The following is a 24066-nucleotide window of genomic DNA, read 5'->3' as shown; positions in this document are numbered from 1 at the left end:
GAATGAGTTTCACTTCCTGAAATTAGAAACAAAAACATTGAGCTATTTCACAGGTTTCTAATTTTAGAGGTGTACCTGTTCAGTCAATTGTGATTACCTGAGGGAGATGCTTAGTGTGTGACTGATGATATTGGGAATTTAATGTGTCACCTTTACAGGCCCCAGCAGCTCCCAGGTGGTAAATGGCAGCCAGAACATGCCAGATCGCCTTCTGCTCGCCGGCTGAGAAGCTTAGTGTTTCCATGGCAGTCAGCAGCTTGGTGAAGGCAACAGATGCTCGCTGTTTTTCCTCAACCTGTAAGCACACAGGCAGAGAAAGAAACGAGGAGGTTGCTGGTGGTTTGTCAAGGCTGCCTTTGAAAGGCAGCTGGCCAATAAGGTGCAAGAACTGCTGAGTCACATCACAGATCAAATAAATGTCCTTACAGGAGCCATTTGGTTTCATTTTTCTAATTTAATTCTCTCTGTTTTTAAACAACGCTTTTTATAGCATCTTTTCCTACCTGGGGAAAAAACATATTTTGGTCACTGGCAATGCTTTTGAAGCAGTGGAACAATCCAACAAACAGCACCTATCTATTTAGATCCAACCCTAAACAATGCACACTTTTCTGGGGTCCTTATTTACTTAGGGCAGCAGGTGGCGGAGTTGTACCATTTGTTAGGACTAAACCCAGAACCTTTTAAAATATGAGGCTGAAATTATTCTTTCAATGATTGTTGTCTGTAATACAGCATATATTTATAAGAACTATTCCAATGTTTTTAGTAACATTCAGATATTCTGCATGAGTCCTCTGATTTGGACCTCATGCCCCCTCTCACAATACCTGGACCTGATGGTGGACATACTGCAGCTTCTTCTTTGTCAGTAAAGTTGCTGCATCAGATGAGAAGTTAACCTTGGGAGATATACCAGTATGGCGATTGGTCCAGAAAAAGTACATGTATAATAACTGCTTAAACCCGTTAATGAAGCATCCACCATCACAAACAAAGTGGCAATAAAGGTTTATGCATGTGATTCAGTCCTGAATGTCAGCCTAAAGAAAGTTCTAAACAAATAAATAAAAATTAACAGAGAAAAATGAATAAACCCATCCTGAAGGCATGGGGTCAAGGAAGATACTGTTTGTTTATTGAAGGGATCATTGTCTGGCTGGTACATTGCTATAATATTACTACTGATATTCCAAACCTATATAGAGAGAAAGAAAATAAATTAAAACGTTAAAGATATAGTTTTGAAACATTTTATACAAATGGGGCTCCTGAGTGCAGATCTTCAATTTTTGAGTAGGCAGAATTTCTTTAGCAATTTCTTTGTTCCCATCCAGATGAGTCACTCATTGACATGAGAGGCAGCAGCATGGGTGGGAGCCCCGTCACCTTCAGCTGTAATCAGGGCAGCTATGAGAACAGCTAACAGAGCTGATTTCTGGGTCCTCTGACCGCCTGCTGCTGCTGCTGCAGCCGCTGAGGGTCACTGAGACAGACTGCAGCTGTGTTTCACATGTTGAGGTTTCAGCAGTGACACAGCAGCTGCTAATGAATGCTGTGGTTTTCTGAGACTGAGCTTGTTGAATGTGCTGGCTGACTATAGTACAGAGCCAGTTTTATTTTTAAAAGGCGCCTGTCACACGACAGAGAATGATCTAGTGTGGGAAATAAAATAAAAAAAGACTGTGCTTTACTTTGACTACTTCACAGGATCTTTCTAACAGCATTCACACATTAGTCTGATTTCTAAACTTCAGATCTTTTTCTTTGTACATAGTCATAATTTTCCAATACATACAATACATGCTGGTTAAATGTGCCTCAAGATTTGCCATAGAGTAGGTAGTAAGAGCCGGCCGGTATGTTGTACGGAAGTGTTGGGAAAATAAAAGATTGCTACTGAGCCACACGGCAACCCAAAAGCCCAGCTGCGAGTCCAGTCTCCTTCAAACTAACCCAGAACCCAGAAAGCTGGGTTACACTAAATGGTTAATGGCTTGTACTTGTATAGCGCTTTAACTAGTCTTGACGACCTCCAAAGCACTTCACACTACAGTTCAGTCATTCACCCATTCACACCCTGACGGTGGTGAGCTATGTTAGTCGCTACAGCTGCCCTGGGGCAGACTGACAGAGGCGAGGCTACCATGCACCAGCACCACCAGGCCCTCTGACCACCGCCAGCAGGCAATGCTGGTGAAGTGTCTTGCCCAAGGACACACGACAGAGACAGTCAGTGCGGGGGGATTGAACCGGCAACCCCCCAATTACAAGATGAACTCCCTAACCTCTGTGCCATGTCGCCCCACTACTAACTAAAAAGTAGGGGTCACACAGCAGCACACTGTTTAAAGAAAAAAAACATGTGTCCCAGTCACAGAGTACAGAGATGCGTCACTTCATTTTATTTTTGATGGCAATCTTTCACCCAGCAACAACCTTTCCTGCCATTGCCGAGGAAGGGCTGTTTGGTAAGTACCGACAGTACACGGCAGGATTTACCTTCAATTGAAGGAAAGTTTTGTCCCAAGTTCTGCCACAAGTTAAGCACTAGCTAACGCTAACACTACTCATAGCCTTGGGTTATCCTGGCAGATGTCCCCAACTTCCAGGGAAAGCCTCAGTTTTAGACAACCAGTCCACATCAACAGCTGTACTCGGACATGTCCCTGATTGTAGCGTTTGAAGAATAATCAAAGTGTTGTGTGTGGAGTGTTATTATGGTAGCCGGGTAAACAGAGCGCGTTAGCATGTTGCTCATAACAATAGCTGTAATGGTAGCTGGTTAAGGGGCCGAGTGTTGGGCGCCTTTAAAAAAACAGAAATAAAAGAGGAGAGCGTGAGCTTGTCTCCACCAACAGGGGAACTGTCCTGTTATATGGTACGTGTGAATCAATTCATTTTCTTTTGGCTGGGCTGATCCTTGCTGTTTTTTTAGGAGGCCCTGTCAGCAGATGCAATCTCATTCCCTGAAAATGACTCTGTGCCCAAAATGTAATGAACATGTTTAGTAAAGCCCTTAGAGCTATCCTCAATGTTTAAAGTAAGCATAACAGTTCACTCTAAGTGGTCTTTTGTGGAACTGTGACTGCTCCTGTTATGCGGAGAAGTCTGTGTGGATGTGTTTTGAGAACCAGGAACGTGAATATCTTGTTGTGAATGTTGTTATTGTACAAATTAAGTGGACATTAACCTGTCCACAAACAATTTCTAAACTAAGCGTGAATGACAATGTGATGAACGCAAAGTTAGTTCGCCAATTATCTGTTTGCGGATTAGCGTGACAGACAGGAAGAGCGTATTACCTCTTCCTCCACGTATATCCCTGTTTGTGTTTAATTCCTTGAGAGATCTCTATGTAAGAAAAGATTTGTGTAAGTGTATGATTTCCTGTCATTTGCTGATAAAGATCGCTTCCATGAGATGGACAAGACTACAAGCAGCTCTTACTGACGTAATTTAAGAAAAATCTCAGAATTTCCCAAATTCTGAGATTTTTCTTTGAATTTTACCTTGGTATAAAGTTATTCACAAAGCATCATAGGCCTTCAGAGAGCCCCTAAAGTGAAAAAATGTCAGGAGTAATGAGGAAGCAGGGAAAGTGATGGAAACAGAGAGAGCTAAATGGCTAATCCACTACCTAAACAGTGGAAGAAATGAGCACATGAACTTTGTATCAAATTGTACAATTAATTAGTTTCAGTGGCCCGACAGGTTAAAGGTGCCGCTCTGGTATAAATAAATAACAAGGTATAAAAATATTGAATGATCATGAATACAAATTGGAGAAATGTACAAAGAATATACTACAGAGGAATGTTTATATTATTTGCAGAATTGCTCTTCTTATTAAACATTTTAGAAGAAATAGAAAAAGTGGCAGAAAAAAAATTATACATAAATACATACTGCAGAAAAGATGAAAGTGGTGAAAAAGTATTTACCGTAATGTACAAGACAATGCTAGTAGCCTAAATGCTCATATGAAGTTTGTTTCGCCTTCTCCTCTCTGGCTTTTGATTGCTGCACGGAGAGCTTCTCACTTTCCAGGCTGGTGCGTAAAAGTAGCACAAGACGCACAGAGAAGAGGGTGCTTTGATCTGTACGCCTATTTGCCCCGTGATCCAGGGACCGATTTACTTTTTAATTCTCCTCTGTTCTTCTCCCAGAACTGTGCGGACAGAGGTGCTGCTCCTTTCGGGAGGGGGGGGGGGGGGGGGGGGGGTTGTACCTTTTTTTCTCCATTTTATCTTGGTCGTTGTGCCAAATCCAACCGCTTTATACAAACAGGCAATCTCAGTAAAATGCTGACAGGTGAGTGCATTAATATCACATAGATAAAGTAGTAGAATGACCAGTATGGCAAGTAAACATAACAAGCAAATCAAAATGACAATGAGGATGTAAATAAGGTGTGTTCAAACATTTTGATGCTGTGTGACAACTATTTAATTGTGCTAAGTTTCATCATCACGGCACAGATTTCTTGATGCAGTTTAATCAGCTAAGTTCTTTCCTTTGCTTACTAGGAGAGCATTTGTTTTTGTGTTTTTTTTCCTGTACTGTCAACCAATCACAGTTCTTAAAATACAGCGTCACACCTAGCAATGGGCTCAACCTCCTCGTTAAGATAAAATATTCTGTTGTCTCCTTACTCAGAGTCACTCTCAGCAGAGATCTAAATTGCTTTTAAGCTAAGTCTCCTAGGTAAGAACCTTTAGGCTGAGATAGGAGCTCTCTTAGCGCACTATGAGAAACTTTGTGAAAACAGGCACTGGAGTTTTGCCTGAGCCGTCTTTGATAACATACATATTTTAAGAAGAGAATTTTCTATGCCTCTTACTTCCTCTTCCAACACAGCAGTTCCTGGTCACTCGTGATCCAGTGTTCATTGTTAGGGAAGCATTTCACTGTTCTGATAGAGATGGTGTTATCTACCCAGAGGTTTATATGGTCAGCAGCCACACACCTGATGTCCTCTCCCTGTAGCTGGCCAGGTTAATCCCAGTTCATTGCCTCAAAACATCCCTGAAGGGCCTCAAGCTTCCTGTGACCATCTCCTCGCAGTTCTCTTTAGTTCAAGTTGACTCTGAAAAGGGGATTATATTCTGAGCAGAAAAAAGCAAGACTGTAGCCAACAGGAGGCCTTCTTTACAGATATGAGTCCTTGAGATTGGACTAAAACATGTTGCCATCATGCCATGAGGAAAAATCAGACCAAGTTGTATCCAAAGAAATTGGAGATTTTTACAGGCACTAATGGACTGCCCCCCACCCCCCTCAGCAGGGTGGCGCTGCTACGAAGCCCAGATCCCACAGACTTAGCTTTCTCTTTGCCTGTGGACACTTGAGGAGAGAGTCCACGCTGGGAAGACAAGCTTCCATGCGAGCCTCATGGGACTCAAAGACTCACAAGCATCTGCAGAGTTGACCAATCTGAGTAAAGTCTGCTTTCTATGAAACTAACATCGTAATCATATCAGTGGTGGTCGGTCTAAGCCATGCAGGAGAAGCTGACCTGGGAGCAGAGCCACTATCAATCAAGAGTGCAGAGACCCCATGCTGCGGTCCTCAATTTTCCCTGCTGTAGTCCCGCAGTTCTGAGTTGCTTAGGACCCGGGGCCGCCTTCTAACAGCTGCATAGCCACATGCCGCTTCACCCAACCAGCCTTCACACTACCTGCTTCAACTGCTTTCAACTGGATGCCCTACAGTGAACCAAACTGACATGGAGTCACCAACAGGTTTGGCAGAGAAATAAACAGGGAAAGTTAAATGGTTTATTTAGAATGGTATACTTAATACGTTTTCACGGTGTCTTAAAACACATGGAGCTAACAGGATAGGTTCCGCTAGCTTCTTCGCACCCATGCCATGCTGATGTAATTTGAGTGTGTTTAACGGATGTAACAAACTTTATTTCCACAAGGGTTTTATACATTGATGGGATATTAATGTTTGTGTTTTCCGGTCCACTCATTATGACCAAAATCGAGCTGAAGCCTTTTTAAATTAGCACCGAATGCTAGCACAATGCTATTAGCTTCCCGTGCTATTATCATTCGGGCTACCACTCAACTACGGTTCGTTTGAAATATAAGGTTTGTTTTGTTTTGCTCCACCATCTATTGATAGTGCTATAAGCTTCCTTCTGCTGATGATCTGTCGGACAAAGGACATCTGCCAGGAGAGCTACCTGTTTGAGCTTAAACTTAAATAAGCTTTGCAATAAATTGCTTTATTTCTTTTTGTCTCTTGATCCATTATTCGTTTTGCATTTTGAAGCTAAGCTCAAAAGCTGGTCATGACCCAGCAGTGCAAATTTAAATACCTGCCCCTTTTTTCTCAGTATTTTGATTGTGAGCATACGTTTCTGAGTTTTCCCTTATATCTGACTGAGCTCTGTGTCATGTTTCTCCTATCTGCCATCCTCAACATTTTATAATCAACATACTTCTCGGATCAGAACGGCAGTGGAGGATAATCTGATGTTTTTGCTGCCTTTGCACCTGACTTGGCAGCTCTTACTGCTGTCCTTGCTGTGCGTCCTATATTCCTTTGTCACACACATTCCCCATTCCTGTAGTAACCATCATGTGTGCATCGTCTAACACAGAATGAAGCACACAGTGCAGTTGTACTTTCTGTACCTTGGTGGGCTGAAGTATACCAAAGGAGTTGGATTCAGGGAGCTGGTGCAGCTGCAGTTCTGTCCTGGGGAACAATAAACAGGAAGTAATTCAGAACATGTTCTAAGGGTGGGGGAGGAACAGTTGAATATATAAAAACACAGATGCAAAAAAGAGCTGTGACATTCAGGATTCTGATTCTTTGCACAAGTTAAAGCAGCAACAACATATTTTTCATCTATTGTTTAATCATGTTAAGGTCTGCAGGTTGGCTGAAGCCCATCCCAGCTGCCATAAGGCAAAGTTCACAAGTCATCACGACACAAACAACCCTTTCTCCTCACATTCACACTGAAATGCAGGTTAGGGTAACCAGCAATCCATCCTATGCTTAGGTTAGCTTTTCATTCTAATCAGTCAATAAATGTACACTAGAAGCATAATGCTAAGCAACGCCTAAATTAGACTGAAGTTATAATTTTAGACGCATATACGCTCCTGTTTGGCAGGGAATAAATGGGAAAACATTCTGTTCACTTCCGTAAGTATCGCAAAATAAGAGTCGTCAAAAATACAGCGCCATGGATGATGTAGTTGTGACAAGCTAACAAGCTAAAAAACTAAAATATGTGATTTCTAATCAGATATGGTCAAGACACTGACTTTTAGGAGATTAAAACATATAATATATTACTGGTAATTTAATACCTTATCCATATATTACTGATACCTTGTCTTTTTTTAATTACTTAACAACGACGAAAGTTTTTCTGTCCGCAAAATCACGCAGCTGTGGAACGTACTTTGCAGTGTCTGGTGTAAATGTACACTTTTAAAAATATGCCCATAAGCTGCGCTGCTTACGTTACGCGGCCAGTATATTTCCTCCTTAATGTGACCGGATTTGATTTCTCTAATGAAAACTGGGGACGTCTCTGATTTTGTTAAGCACAGAATCTCTGTCTGGGATTTGGTTTGTTTTGTCGTAACTGCAATGCCAATGAGGCAGGGACAGGATCAGGTAAATACCTCTTGTTGCACTAAACTTTCTTTTACAACATCATGTTATACTGAAATCGGGAACATTTCCGGGGACAGCTTTTGCCAGGGACAGGTCATCCAAAACGGGGTCTGCAAGGGGCGAAGGTATATTACACACTGGGGAAGAACGTGTAATGTGCCTTATAATCCGGTGCATTTTATATGTGGACAACGACACGCGTAGACATGTAAATTCACAGTGTGCCTTATAATCCGAGAACTGTTGTTTGTCCTGTTAGTCTCTGTGTTGCCCTGCGATAGACTGGTGACCTGTCCAGGGTGTACCCCGCCTCTCACCCATTGACAGCTGGAGAGAAGCACCAGCAACCCTCACAACCCCACAAGGGATAGACGTGTTAGAAGGTGGATGGATGGATGGATGGATGGATGGATGGATGGATGGATGGATGGATGGATGGATGGATGGATGGATGGATGGATGGATGGATGGATGGATGGATGGATGGATGGATGGATGGATGGCGAGCGAAGCTCTTGCTGAAAGATGACAAAAGACTTAATATTCTTTGTACAACACTAGATGTGCACAAGTTTTTTCAATACCACTTTGATTTTGAACATCACCTCAAGTCTGTGCTGAGTCCAGCCAGCATCTGAGAGAAGACCAGGAAGTTGCTTTCTCCTGGACTCTTCTGACACACTTTCCATTTGTCCAGCATCATAGTCTGTCAAGGGAGAGCCACACAGCAGGAAGTAATTAGCTTCGGTAAGTGTGAATGTCAGTGTCTGTTTGTCTGTGTGGCATACCTGCAGCTGTCCGGCAGAGACCTGACCAGCGTGGTTAAAGTCCAGAGAGAAGACCATGGCAAACCGAGAAGACGCGTCGCTGTGCTGGGAGCTCACACAGCCGAAAGACCTCAGGATGGTGAACATGGCCTGCACACGCTCCACTGGTGAGACAAATGCCTGTGTGAAACACTCTGGAGGGTGTTGTCTGGTTCTTTTCTCATGTCTTAGAGGATGATGATACCCACCGCTGATGTTCGGTCCAGCTGTACCGGCTTGTTTGAGGAGAGCATGTGTGAAAGCTTGGCATGTTGTGGTCTTGCCTGTGCCGCTTCGTCCCAGTGCGCACACGCTGTGGTCCCTCCTGGTTCCAACCAGCGACAAATATAGCTGCCTGACAAGCGCAGCCAGAGGAGGAGGAGCGTCCCACACGGACTCCCCTCGCCGTGATTTCGGAGTCTGTTATCAGTTGAAAAAGGGAGAAAAACTACGTACAGACTTTTTGTAGGATTTTTATTCCACAAGCAGCTGACATTTCGCAACTAATTTCCTCACCAACTGAACCATAGTTTGCTGAGAGTGCACCTTTTTGTTAACGTACTCAATTGATGGACAGTGTTTAGGAGCTCACCTTGCTGTGGGTCTGAAGCGGGGGCCACAAACTGACCAGGTTGGGTCCAGCATGAGTGAGGGGCATGTTGGCTTTAGCTCGGCTGGTCAGCGTGTGCAGAACTCCACTTTCATTCACAGTCTGCAGGTCGCTCAGATCTTCACATAGGTCCAGTTCTGATGGGTTACACTGGGGACGCAGAGCGACGCTCTATTAAAGGGCTACTGAACTTCTGCACAAATGTAACTTTGATTGGTGGCTACAAAGCAGTTTGATTAAAGCCAGACAAAACTTTATTGTCAGTCTTTATTGGGTTGCTTAAATAAAAAAAACACAATCAAAGCATTTTAATTTGAGCACTAAAACCAACATGATGGCATTTGGGAGTATTTATGTTCCCCAAACTTCTGTTCTGTAGGTTTGAGCATTTGAAAAATAAAAAAGTTGCCAATTTAATCTTAATCGTGCCTCAGAGAGGATTTTAGGAGTTCAAGTTATGCTTTTAAATGTGCTTTAAATGTTTATTGTGGGAATTATCCTGAGCCAATCTGTTTGCACACATTCTTTGCCATTTCACAGCTTCCTGATTCTATTTTGTTCATGTAAACAAACCATTTTGTAGCTTCTAAAATTCGGCAGGTTTCCCTTGTCTCAGTTAAGGTCATTGTTCATCAGGCGTGTGCACAGATATTTTTTTAGAGGATGTGCTCAAGCCAAAAAAACTGCATCCATCACCAAATGTATTCATAAAGAAAGAAAGAAAGAAAGAAAGAAAGAAAGAAAGAAAGAAAGAAAGAAAGAAAGAAAGAAAGAAAGAAAGAAAGAAAGAACGAAAGAAAGAAAGAAAACACTGTGGGACATATTTAACTTACATATTTCTTTTTGTTAATTCAATCAATATACATCACATTGAATAGGGTAAATCAACTTGTTACATTAAATGAAAATGAATGCCAGGCCAAAATAACAAAACAGAATAGAACTGGGCCGTATTGTGCATGCTTTTTAAAAGGCAAATAAAAATTTAAATAATCATCAAAAATTATTCGGATTCAAAACCCTGCTCAGCTTCTTGAGCTTCACTAGACCACTGCTTGCAACAAAAACCATTTCTACGTTAATCATGTAATTTAGATCAATCAGCAGCTACTCAAACATGCAACCTTTCAAAGCTAAAACGGATTTAAACATGCCAAAGGTTCGCCACTGGGCAAGAAAGGCTGAGTGAACCGGTCATTGTCAGTATTAACCATGAGGTTGGAAGCAACGTTTCATATGACGTTATGGCTGATATTGCCTCGAAAAAAGCAAGTTGGTGATCCTTTCTATATATAACAGACATTTTAAAAGGGAAGTGATTTTCCTGCAGTTAAGGTATTGTTTTTATTTTATGTATTTAGCATTTTAAACTGTATTTTAATATATTTTTGAATTTGAATTGAATTTTCACCTTTTTTCGTTCTCTGATGGGTTTTATGTATTGATCATTGTCTATTATTTTTGCAAATACTTATTCATTTTGTTAGAATTAAGACAGGGATTTTAAGCCTTTTTTATTAGTTTAGAGAAACTTTATTTGTGCAGCTTTTGCCATGTTAAACTTAATGAGATGTGTGTCCTATTTGTCACTGGTTCAAGTAGTTTTATATTTAAGGATTTCTTTGTATTTAAGATTTTTCTTTTACCTAAAATGGCCTGTTACTTGTTATAATTTAGATAATAAATATCAAAACATGCCAAAACATTGTAAAAATTTAGGTAACAATCTTTAATGTAAAAAATTGACTAAATATACATTTAATCATACGAATAACTTAAACATATGAATAAGAAGAATGTTCTATTCCATTATCTATCATCAGTTATCTTATTTTCCTTGTACACACAAATAATAATGTAGGAGAAGGGTTGGGACTAAATCTTGTGAACAACCTTCTGTGGCAGCTCCAAGGCTTTGAAACTACCCTGCCCAGTGCACTCCAAAGTCCACACTAGACAGGCCTCTTCACTGCATATATTTTTACATGTGCTCTGAAAACTCGTCTTATTTCATTGGCTTTTGACCCACCATGAGAGGGTCTATTTAATTTGTTAGAGTTGCTTCATAACATATTTTATGTGTCTTCTTGTATTGGTGTTTTTACCGCTTGTGTATGATGTCTGTTTAGCTCTGTGGTCTCAGTTGGTCTGTTTTCAAAGTTCATATGGGGAAAGTTGGCTAGGCTTGGCTTGGCCGTAATGTGCAAAAGATAAGGTAAATACAGGGATATTTAAAAATGTAGGCTTTCAAAAAAAAGAAAAAGAAATAAAGTCACCTTCTCAACTTCAAACTCTGTGACATCATGGAGCGACCCGTCTGTCTCAAGGCGAACTCTCATCCGACCATCCGGGAGTTCAGGTGTGCCATCATCCGGTTTCAGCTGAGTGGCTGAAAAGAAAAGAAGTGAGGCGCTGTCACCAACAGACAATAAAAATGGCACAGAAAAAAAAAACAAGCACATGGCTTTATTTGTCTTTCGGTGAGTTTTCCATCAGTTTTTCTGCAGAAGTGAAGATTGGGCTCACAGGTCAGGGCTACCAGGCTGTAACTGGATCAGTGCAGTGAGTAGATGGGCAGCGTGACACGAGAGCTGGGCCGGATAAAAAGAGCAGCTGTAACTAATCTAGAACATGATATCCAGCCAATGCAAAAGCCTGGATCACTGCAGATTGTGTGTGGATTAACAGATGATTTTACTAATCCCAAATCACATTCCTGGAGAGATAGCGTCTGTTTGGACGAGGTGGCTGACAGAATTCAGCTGGATGATGCATTCACTAAAACAGTCAAAAGCTTTTACTGTACTTTAATTTCATGAACATCAAGTTGAAAAAATTCTCACATATAATCTTTCTTGACATCAAGAGATGACGTTTGATATTTTTTCTAATCATCTGTTTTCACACAAACTACCAGATAAATGATAAATGGATTTCTTTTTTTTTAATGAAATTGATTAAGCTTTCATTTAAGCTGAATAAAATATGACATACTGAGCCTTGTGGAAAAACTACTACCTCCCAGTCATACATTATATCATGCTGATATAACTGACCAAAAAACTTGTTTAAAGAACAGATGTAATTTGTTAAGACACGGAAACATCACCTGAAGATGAAATGACTTAAAGTGTTCTTTGTCAGTCTGAATTGTTTTAGTGTGAGAAAACAGACCATAGCATTTAAGATGATCATAAGCACCAAAAACACATTCATTATAAAATCTAAGTTCATTCTATTTTAGTTGTGTTTTTGTATCAGGCCATAATAGAAATGATGTTTTCTGTATCAGGTTTTTTAAATTATTTTAATCAAACTCCAGATGTTCCAAAACAAACCAGACTTCAGCACATTGTAAACAGAACTTACTTTTGCAGGTATTGGTTTTGTTAAGCATTTTGATCACCAGCTTTGTGGATGTTGAAAGGGCTACACAAATAAATGATTGATTTCACGCCTGTGTTTAGGAAGGTGCCATGTTAAAGGGACAGTTTCTCACAGTAATAAGAACAAGACTAAAGAAGTCTGGCTTGTTTCAAAGGTTGCCATTAAAGATTCCCTTCTCTAAAAAAAAAAAGCTGCTTGGCCAAAGGTCCTGGAAGTAATGAAACTGTCATGGTGTGTCGGTGAAGACTCAAAACACAGAAAAGTTCAGTGAGATTGTTAATAAAAAAAAAGAGTCAAACCTACAGCTGAGATCCAAAACAACGGAGAGAAAAAATCACAGAAGGCAGGAGGAGTAAGGAACAAAAACCAGCAACGACACACTGCAAAAAGGGAACTAAAAATTACATTTTCTTGAAATGAGTGTATTAATCCTTGATTTAAGCATACAAGTTTAAATGATCTGCCAATGGCATACGGTTTAATGCACTTAAAATAGGATCAACTCACCTTCCAAGTGCAGTCTATCTAATTATCTTATTTTAGGGGTCAAAATACTCCATTGGCAGATAACCTTATTTACCTGCTCAAATCGAGGACAAATACACTCATTTCAAGAAAATTGTAGTTACGTTTGGTTCCTATTTTGGAGTGCAACGAGGAGAACAAAGAAGACCGAATTGTTGAGTAACCAGTGACCTGAACAGGAAATCAGAACTGCTTAAATACTGTGAGGAGAGGAAGAGCTGGAGTGACTCAGAGCTTTAGGGGAAGTGGTGAAGGCTGAGCAGAGGGAGGCAGAACAGAGACGGGGAAAAAACGTGATCTAAACATATTACAAAGACCCTCATATATAAACAGAAAATAAAGTGAAGATCTACAGGGGAAAACAACAGAAGAAGGACTAAACTGACCATAAACAATGTAAAGCAAAAGAAAGGATGATCCAAGCACGTCCAAACACGAACACCTAAGGATCATGACAAAAACAAAGTTGTGTGAAGAAGAGTGGGCCAAAACTCCTACCAGCAATGTTAAAGATCCACAGTCAGAAAGAAAAAGATTACTGAGGCTTATTGCTGCTAAAGGTGGGATACTGGGGCTCAGTGGGAAGAGTAGCCATCTTGCAATCTGAAAGTTGTAGGTTGAATTTCAGCTTCCCCTTGTCATATCCCAATGTGCCCCTCGGCAAAACAATTAACCCCAACCTGCCTACCATTCTGGATATTGATGTATGAATGTGGGTGCGTTAGTGAGTGTTAGTGGTGAACGCAGCTCTGATGTAAGGCACTAGTGGTAAAGAGTTGTATAAATTCAGTCCATTTGACAGCTTCTAAAATTCTGGGGGTCACTTACTCTTTTTCTTATATTGATATAAATATTTATATATTTTCACACATTAATTTTTATTAACTAAATGATGACAAATGATCTGTTGTGTGTTTTACTGAACCTAATGTTATATTAAAGCATTTTTTTTAACCTGGTAAAGACCCAACCATTTTATTATCTCCTGTGACACGAGAGTTTTCTTATTACCAATACTTTCTCCTGTGCGTGCTTTTGTCTTCACAACTCACCGCGGGTGAAACCATCCTTGTTGACGTACCACACGGGTCCAACCTCATACCACACGTCCCTCACCTAACATGATAAATAGCAAAACAAGAAAAATGTCAGAAAATCAGTAAAAAAAAACAAAAAGAAATGTCAGTTTTTATTCTTTAAAACTATTTATATTATGTATTTATTTATTGGATGTTTTTACCTGTACAGTATGCCATGTATCTTGAATCTGAAAGACTGGTTAAGCTTTGACATAGTGTGTTGCCCAGCTAATGTTTCAATGGATTTTCATTCATTTGAAAATATTGTCCAATGCTCGAAAATAAAAAAATGTTAAGGCTTCGGAGTTATGTTTGACAAAATTGTGGAATGTAGTCAAAATCCAAATAAGACTGCAAAAAATTTAAACCTTGTATAGATGCAGATTTTTGCCATATAACATGCCAATGGAATGATTATTTTGACCCCTAAAATAAGCTAATTAGATATTCTGCACTTATAATAGGAACAACTCATCTCCATCATCTTATTTCAAATGCAAAAATCCTATTCCATCGGCAGATAATCTTATTTACCTGCTCAAATCAAGGATACATACAGTAATTTCAAGAAAATTTTACTTAATTTTAGATCCCTTTTTGCTGTGCTCCATGTTTTCTAAAAAGCATTTAAGCAGTTATTTTATTTTATGTAATTATTTTGTAGTTGGATGTTTTTCCACAATAACCAGCAAAATATATAAATATTCAAAGTTCATAATTCAAGACATTGGTAAGAAAGGATATACTTTTTCATTTAAAATAAAAGAAATGCCAAAAACAATATTTCACTAGATTACCCATATCCCCCTGCTAGTTTTCCAGGTCCAGCTCAACTTTGGTATAGGATCAAAAATCATTTGATCTTTTCACAAATAATGTCAAGCTGGGTTTCAGATATTGTAACATGTTGTTGCTTTAGTGTGAAATGTGAAAGTCAGGCAGCATTAAGGGTTAGAGGTGAACTGCAGCTCATAAACATTTGAGCGACATCCTAGAACCATCATTAAAAATTCTATTGTTATAAAGAAAAGCATGTTTTAGGCTTTAGAAGGTCCTAGGTTTGAATCCTGGCTGGAGTCTTCCTGTCTGGAGTCTGCATGAGTTTCCATGCATGCATGGGTTCTCTCTGAAACTCCTGGTTCCTCCCACAGTCCAAAATTTGACTGTTAGGTCCATTGATTACTCTAAATGGCCAATGGCAATGAGAGTGTCTGCTGGTTTGTCCAGAGTGTCTCTGTGATGGATGGGTGACTTGTGCAAGGTATACCCTGCCTCTTGCCCAATAACTGCTAGAGATAGACACCACCACCAAGACAAAGAGTGTTGTCAGTCGTTGCTAAATAAATAAACTGAACTGAACTAAAATGTATCCCTAGAAGGGAACCTTACTTTAACTTCTAGAAGACATCCTCAGGACCTAGTCTAAGCCACCAGCGTTCTACCTGATATTTGGCGTAGTAATAGTAATGTCTTAATTAGATGGGATTCTGGGCCTAAGAAGAAACACCTGGGGAAAAAAACAGGAGATAAAAGGTTCCTTTTAAATGATAAAACAAACACACATACCTCCTTCCTATCGTTCTCCGTTACCGTTGCGTCAGCTTGCCTTCCCTCGGGTTCTTGTCTCTCCTCCACCCCATTCTCGGCTCTTTCCACCTTCTCCACATCCTCTATCCTCTTCCCTTTCCGCTCAGGTTGCAGTGCCTTCTTACTGCTGATTTCTTGCTTCTTTTCCTGTTGCTGGTTTTGCTTCAGGGGCTCCGGTGTTAAGGTCTGTCTGCTTTCTGGTTTATTGTCGGAGTCCGGAGTCAAAATGTGGCGCTGAGACGAGGGCCTGCTATCCGACTGGGCGGAGTTGGACCTTTTCTGTTTGCTGTTGTTGACCTGTTCAGCCCGCAGTGCCATCTCTGCCTCGAGGATTGGAGGAGTCTGATCTGGGACAAGGAACTGTTGCACGAGGTTGTCGCTCAGTTTGTTCGGCTGAATTAGGGAAGAAATTAGGAATATACTGATGAAGTTCTTTGGATGCTGTTATATTTCACCTTTTTACTAGCTGTTGTTAGCTAACCTCCTCAAGGCAAAGTAGCTGTATTTGTATAACACTACTCAGACACAAGGTATTTAAAGGTGCTTTGCAGAAATGGATACATTAAAGGAACTGAAATAACAAATTACATATACCGTATACCAATGAAATATTGAGTAAAGGTCAAATTTGAAAACTGTTTAACAGTACATTTTTTCAGCTGCAATCACTACTGTTAATATGTTGGCCTAGTCAAAGCCAAGAACCTTATCCAATTGAGAATCTGTAGCAGGACTTTTTTTTAACAATTTTGTTATTTGCACATACAGAAGAAAGAAAAACATGATGCAGGTGACAAGTGTGCTAATTTTGGATCAGCAGATATTAGCATATTGCAGTACTAGAAGTCTGTTGGCATCAATGATAAACTAAACAACAAGCAAAACAGCTTATGATGATATCTGCAAAGCCTGTTAGGATAGATATAAGGATACCGAATATAACTAAGCAGGGATTGGGTCAGTTCTCCATTTAGTAAGAGTGTCAAATATATAATTATATAAATTAGACAGGTTTAGACAGGACCAAAACTGTTGACCTTTATTGCAGTTGTGCCGGTGGTTGGGTAAATGTCTAATGCCTGCTCTTCTCTGAGCAGGGTCCTGGGTGAGCAAAGGGTCAATAGGTGACCCTGGTGGGTTGTTTGGAAGGGAAGGAAAAATGGATTTGACAACGTGAAAGTATTTCCTTTGTAAAAGTCTTTAACCTGGAGTTGGTCCTTATCTCACCAGGTACGAAGGTTGTGATCAGAGGCGGAAGACCGCAACCATACTTTTTAAAAATGGGAGTTACACTGGAGGGTTCTTGCAGACCGCGGTGTTAATATAATTGAGTCCAAGTTTTCAATGAGTTGGTGACTACAGGGTTCTGTGAAATGTAATGAATCTTAAGGAGAAATGGGGCACAGATAAGATATTGTAGCGAGACCTTTGAGGATTACAGCTCCAGCTGGCCCGAGGTGCGTTTATCAGCTCTACTGCTGAGCCAACAGCAGAGCTTATTTATATTGCATGCCCAGGAATGTTAAGTGAAATTGGGTAACGCAAGACCCTCCACCTTTTTAGTGAGTTACAAAACAGCTTTTTCTAATACCGGGACGCCTACCAGACCATTTAAATGAGGATACCATCTGATCCAGTTGGCGAAAGAAAGATCCTTTCATAAATATTGGAATGTGTTGGAACAGATAGAGACATTTTGAGAGGATCGCCATCTTTATAAGATTAATTCAGCCTTTCAAGGGAAAGGGGAGAGACCAGCGAGTCATGTCCCGCTTATACTTCTCAACAAGAATTCCCATCAAAGAACTTGTCAAATGAGGGAGTAATAAAAACTATTCAAATGCTTATGAAACAAACTTGAATGGTAAGGAGGATGATGACAGATCACTGGACAGGTGATTAACCAGGAGAGACTCCCTTTGGCCAAAATGTTAACAATACCCAGAGTATTTATCAGATAGAGTTAGCAAGTCTGTGATAACCAGAATGGACAAAACTGGGTCTGATACATATAGTAGGAAAACGACAGCATAAAAGAAAAATGGATGGATAATTTGATGTCCTCCTCTTTCCTCATGACAAAGCTAATCAGTCTACAGTTTTCCTACTAGCATGAATAGGAGGGGGGAGCGAGGACACCTTTGCCTGGTGCTCTGGTCAAGGTCAATAGGGAAGGAAAACTCTTAATAATAGTGCCTCTGCACATTCTCAGCTATCCGTCATGGCAACAGTAAACAGGCTTATTTTGGAGGCAACTGGACTATTGCTCGAATTTTGTGTCTGAAAATCTTTCCACACCTATCCAAGAGTATTTGTCAATTCTGGCATCTCAAAATAGAACAACCTGCAGTGTAGGCACAGCTGTTTTTAAGCACATGGAGGCCCTTCCTCCTAGGAACATTCCTAGACAGATGCAAATCAGCGACCTAAACGTCACGTCCTGGACGTGACCCATAAGTCCCAGGAGTCTCAACACCTGGATAGGTGTCAAATAGTTTTCAGAAAAACTGAGCCAAAGTCCCATTGGCTCCGATTTAAGCCTGCATGCTGTCTTAATAATAGTCAAGACTTGATAAAATGATGTAACGTGCTGATGTCTTATCTATTTTTATTGGCTTTGAATGACAAGTGTGATGGCGTATTAAGTGAAAGACCTTGTGTAGCTGTTAAAATATTGGTCTGCTTCCAGTCCATAACTACTTCCGGGTTTCAGGTATGCTCTGTAGGTTTTAGTATATGTGACTCTTTCCTTTTTGCATTAAACTGGCGGAAATTACAACCCAACCAATCATATGACGGACACACCTATTCAGTAAGTATAAATGTTTATGGTCCAGTAGTGACACAGAAGCATAAAGTCATTGTCAACAGCATGGTAAACTGTATATCACAGTAGTAAACTATATCAGAGCTAGAGGGAGCATGTGAGTATTCAATGGCCTGAAAATTGAGCCTTGGGGAATCTCACATGAGATCTTTGCTCTTCCAGATTGATCATTTCCACGTCAATAAGTAGTTGAGATCTCCCAAGAAAGATTTTAGCCACCTTGGGGCGACAGTGGTGTAGGAGTTAGGGAGTTCATCCTGCAATTGGCAGGTTGCTGGTTCGATCCCCCGCTCCGACTGTCTCAGTCATTGTGTCCTTGTGCAAGACAGTTCGCCCAGATTGCCTGCTGGCGGTGGTTATAGTAAACATAATTGCTTTTTAGTTTCATTATTCTTACAGGCAATCCCATGGTGTTCCGTGTTTTGTTTCATTTGTCTCAGATTTTCTAAATTCCAACCATTAAACTAAACGTGAGGCCCAGCATATGTACAGGAAATACCCCATACAGCAGGTGAAAGGAATTCAACACAGTGAGATGATATTGGATATGAGGGTTAATTGACTAACAAACTTGTCATTAACTTACTGTTCTCTCCTCTTTGACCTCTTTGACCTCTGGCTCTTTATGTTTGGTCTCCTTCTCTGAATCTCTGACGAGCTGTTTTAGGATACCTCCTGGCAGAACTGACAGTGGTGGTGGAGGGATAGTTGCTGCCACTGGTTTGTTCTCCTCCTTTATCTGTAGTTTTAGAAAATAATAAAAACAGAGGATTTGACAAAAATAGAAAGTGATTATGCGATGTATGCTAACAGTACAATTGAATCAGCATGCTTGGCTAAAGGTTATATCAAATTAGATGCATTCATGTTATATTTGAAAAAAAGCAATCAGACAAAAAGAAAAATCACTGTATCTTGCATAACTATCTGTGCTACTTGAGCCTTTTCACATTTTGTCATGTTACTACCACAAACTAATCAGTAAATTGAGTCCATGCATGTGTCATTTAATATGAGTATCAAATATTTTTTGTGAATAAGATAACAAATACTCAGGCTCAGATAGTTTCTCCCCCTACCTTTGCCTCAACAGTCTTAGTGTCCTGCTGTGCTCATTTTCTACCAGGTGACTTTTAACTGCTTAAAGAAGATTATTGATCATCTTAAGCCCTCAGGTTCTCCCGTGGATGTTCTCCCACCAAGGTTTTTATTTTTAATAAGTAGTAATTTCTACTTTGGGACCTCCTCTTATTGTTATTTACTGTAGTCTGTCCTCAGGTGTTTTACAAATGATTGAAAACATGCTAGTGCAGCCTTTGGAACCTGGATCCATCTATATTATCACATTTTACATCAGTCTCCAAGTTGTCTTTTCTTCAGAAATGTTGGAGAAAACATTGTCTATATACAAGGAATTTGAGTTTTTCAGTCTGGTTTTAGGTAATAGTACAGAATCTGCACTGTTCAAAGTTCTTAACAAAAAAATTAGCATTTGAGACTCTGGATCACAACATTTTAATTTCTCGCTTAGAGCACTTGGCATTCGAGAGACTGCCCTTGACTGGTTCAGGTCAGACCGTTACAAAAAAGACATTCTGTGTCAGCCTGGGCAATTTTAAATGTTCCGTTTCCCTTTCCTGTGGGATCCCACAAGGCTCAGTTCTTGAGCCTCTATCTTTTTAATTATATCAACTCTCCTGTGTCTCCTTTTTTAGCAAGCACAATTGTGCTTTTCATCTTAATGCTGATGACTGCCAGGTTTATGTTCCCCTGAAACAAGAGGGAACCTACTCAGCGCAATCATTGCAAGCAAGAGCCTGGATGACTTAACTTCCTTAATATTAATGACAGAAAGACAGAGGTTTTGTTTTTTTAGGTCTCCAATGGGTCATCCTCTGTAGAGCTTGGCTCTCTGGCACATTATATAAAACCCACTGTTACCAACCTTGGGGTAATCTTGACAGGCAAATAAGTGCAGTGGTGATATCCAGTTTTTATCACCTGAGACAACTGGCAAAGGTGAAACATGTTCTCTTAAAAAAAGATTTGTAACTGTTCTCCATACTTTTATCACAACACTTCTTGATCACTGCAACTCTCTGTATTATGGTGACTCACAGACAACCCTGTCTGGTCTCCAGCTGGTGCAAAATGCAGCTGCCCACCTTTTAACTGGTACACGAAAGAGCGAGAACGCACATAAACCCTTTTCAGTTTATGGCTCATTTTAAGATTCTTTTATTTGCTTTTAAATCTTAATGGTCTGGCCCCACTCTATCTGAGCTTTTGCGGACCAGCTTCTCCTGGACGTACCAAGTCCAGAAGCTCAGAGCTTTTTCTTTGTCAGCTTCAAGGCTTTGGAATTTATTGGTACTACACACCAGACAGGTCTCTTTCACTGTCTTTCACTGTTTATTTTTTTAAATCTGTTCTTAAAACCCACCTTTTCTCATTAGCATTTGACGCAGCATGACAGAGCTCACTTCATTCATTTTTTATTCAAGTAACTTATACGATCTTTTATGTGTTTTATGTGTTTATGCTTTTGATGCTGTACATATCTCTTCAGCACTTTAGTCAACTGTACTGTTTTTAAAGTGCTTATAAATAGAGTTGGCTTGGCTGGCTGAAATCCAACGGTTCTGTTTCTGGCCTTAGCGGTATCTTAGAGAGCATTAATAAACAAGCAGCATCACGAAGCCCAAGGAACACAAGAGACAGTTCAGAACATTATGGAGTTTATAGCAGGTTTAGGTTCTAAAACATATCCCAAGCTTTGATCATCTCACAGAGCTCTGTTAAATCCATTCATAGCTGACCCAACCCCAGGCACGTTGAAGCAGGTCCTCATACCGGGTCCTGGACAGATGGAACTACCGCTGGAAGCGACCATCATCCAGACTCAGCTCCAGGTGCATCTCTGGGGGATATGGTAGACCCAGGGGCGCCCTGTCCAGTATCAATTTTGTGTTCCCAGCATACACTTCATTACATTTGTGTGGCGTTTACTGTGTTCATTATTTTCACCCTGCTCTTCTTCCTTCCTTCTCACTGCCATGGCATAGGTATTACACCTCCTATTATGGGTCCCCTGACTTTGTATCGTTTCATCTTGACACTTCAACTTTTAGTAAAAAAAGATAAAGTATTCAACTCCGTGTGGATGTAGCCTTATTGTTTGAACACTGATGGTCCAGTCAAGGGAGCTTGCTCTGTTTTATCTGTGTTTCCTTCATCTCACATGGACTGCATGAAAATGTTTTACCTGGTAAAATGAAAAATTTTACCTGTTACCCGAGCTAAAGCTAAAAGCTAACTTCTTCTTTGTTAGCTGAACCGCTCACCTGTCAAGCAGTCTGTCTCGTGTCTGCTACTTTCTGAGCTGGCTGGCTGTTTTCAGTCCCAGGTAAGACTCATCTCACCTGGGACTCTATAAATACCCGCCTTTCACACAGATCGTGGTTGATCCCGTGTTTGTGTGCTCGCCCTGCCCTCACTGGGGACTCTTTGGCCGTGTACTGTCCATCAGCCTGCTCAGCCCACCACCAGTCACTTCTGTCATTATCTGCCTCTTCTGCCTGTCATCATCTCATTTCCTTCAATAAATCTTTTGAACACAACTCGGTGTTCAGTTGAATCATTGGGTTCTCCGTTTGCTGCCTAACATTGCCGGGGTTTGCTAACTTCAGTCCATGAATGTTTTCAGGAGAGCCATCTTGGTAGTGTCAACTCCATTCAAAATTCCTTTACACATTAAGAATCAACTGTCCAAAAGGTTTTTGATTTCTAATTCAGAAAATGATTCTTTCCTTTCTGCTTCCCATGGTAAACTGGTTGCCTGAACAAAACAAAACCTGGTTCATTAATATATACAATCACACTGAACCAAGATACCACTGCATCATTCATTTGTTTCAGTCTCATAATCTCATAATCTGAAGGTCGTCACTCATGAGTCAATATTAATGTGTTATTGTTTTCAGTTTTATTATCTTTTCCTTTTTTCTATAGTTTATTCGTTTTGCTTATTTTTGGCAGTTTTATTTAGTAGTTTAGTTGAACATTGCCCGATAAAAGAGTTTGTTGACTAGAAGTGGAAATATTTTGTTAATAAATTCTTGCATTTTGAAAATAAGGTGTTTGCATTTCTTCTTTATACGAGTGCAATACTTGCTGTTTGATAACACCAGCGCATCTATTGTTCTGTTATGTCACACCTCACAAGGCATGTATTCATAAAACAAATACTGCCAAAAGCTGAAAACGTTTGTCCGTTATTTCCTGATAATCATGTGGTGCCTAACTTGGTAATTTTGATTAAACATTCAACAACATTACAGATGGTGCTAGGAGATTTTTGATATTTCAATGCATGTTTAGTGGACGCTTTTCACCCGCTGACCCTTTTCATATCAATGGACATTACTGTGGTATACAATTTGGTCAACAGGTACAATGACAACACAACCAATGTTTTTCTAATCTGATTCTAATTTTTTTTCTTTTGACATCTCTGGTTATATATCTCCTGAGAAATAAACCTGATTGCAACATTGAGGCCATACACAACCTCATCTACAAGCGACTCAGCGTTAAGAGGATGCACAGCCCTGATTTAGAGCTATATACTGTTTTTTGTCTAGGTTTAGACCAAGCAACATCGCCTGGTATAAAAGTAGTCAAAGTTTAGAATTAAAATTGATAAGGTTCATAAAAAAGTCTGTAAATCATGCAAACACTCCAAAAAAGCATAAAACAAAACATAGTCAGCTTCAGTCAACTCCATATGAAAGAAATTCATACATTATTCTGCTATGGCTGTTCTAATATCGATGAGTGCAAAGAGACTCTAAAAATGTAATAATCTGAGAGGATAGTCATGGATGTGAGAACATATTTATATATTTAAACTGTACTGGGTCTGCAGGGCTATTATTAATGATGGGACCTATGTAGACAACATTTTTTTCTAAATATACCCAACGACAAAGTTTAGTTTGTCTCCTTAAAAGAAAACTAATTAGATGTTCAGCTTGAATTGTAATTTCCAAACGGGACTGCCACAGTCTCACACGGTGGTAGCTCGTCTGACAGAATATCTCCAAAGCACATTGGCAACAGTGTTTAATTAGTATTTCAGTATTTGTCATTTTAAAAAGTAATTAATTCAGAATCAGATACTCTAAAGCCATGTCTGGTACACATGGAGAGTCCTGAACTTATATTTGTTCATAGGTGTGCGATTGTTTAGCTTGTCTAATAAAGGCGCTTATCATGAGGTCCTATGTTTAAGGCCAGCTTAGCTTCCTCTTTTTCCTGTCATCCTCAGCGGTAATCAGGTCGGTGTTTAGAGTTCAAATAAATGTTTAGAAACACCTGGAATAGACTGGCGACCTGTCCAGGGTGTACCCCGCCTCTCACCCATTGAATGCTGGAGGTAGGCACCAGCACCCCTCACAACCCCACAAGGGTTAGACACGATGGATGGAACACAAAAGATTTTCCGTTTTAGCCCAAATATAAACTTAATTTAAACCAGATCTCTATGGGGCATTTAAACATATTCTTTAACAATAAGATGTTCACTAGTATGCA

The 24066-nt window shown here is 40.1% G+C and overlaps 1 protein-coding gene across 3 annotated transcripts in view; it reads right to left on the bottom strand.

Moving 5' to 3' along the window:
* The window catches only part of LOC105915521 (unconventional myosin-XVIIIb), an 81954-nt gene that overhangs the window by 52016 nt on the left and 5872 nt on the right, over nucleotides 1-24066 (bottom strand). For all 3 annotated transcript variants that reach the window (XR_004931560.1, XM_036140568.1, XM_036140569.1), the window contains exons 3-12: nucleotides 19058-19210; nucleotides 15624-16037; nucleotides 14031-14094; nucleotides 11343-11455; nucleotides 9049-9216; nucleotides 8666-8876; nucleotides 8439-8581; nucleotides 8256-8356; nucleotides 6651-6714; nucleotides 151-295 (exon numbers count right to left, since the gene is read on the bottom strand). Coding sequence is in view for 2 of the 3 variants with exons in the window: in XM_036140568.1 (XP_035996461.1) it covers nucleotides 151-295; nucleotides 6651-6714; nucleotides 8256-8356; nucleotides 8439-8581; nucleotides 8666-8876; nucleotides 9049-9216; nucleotides 11343-11455; nucleotides 14031-14094; nucleotides 15624-16037; nucleotides 19058-19210 (1576 nt within the window). In the remaining variant the exon portion in view is untranslated. The remainder of the gene's footprint in view (nucleotides 1-150; nucleotides 296-6650; nucleotides 6715-8255; nucleotides 8357-8438; nucleotides 8582-8665; nucleotides 8877-9048; nucleotides 9217-11342; nucleotides 11456-14030; nucleotides 14095-15623; nucleotides 16038-19057; nucleotides 19211-24066) is intronic.

This window comes from Fundulus heteroclitus, chromosome 8 (assembly GCF_011125445.2).
Source record: "Fundulus heteroclitus isolate FHET01 chromosome 8, MU-UCD_Fhet_4.1, whole genome shotgun sequence".
Lineage (NCBI taxonomy): Eukaryota > Metazoa > Chordata > Actinopteri > Cyprinodontiformes > Fundulidae > Fundulus > Fundulus heteroclitus.
This window is presented reverse-complemented; position numbering and strand designations above follow the sequence as displayed.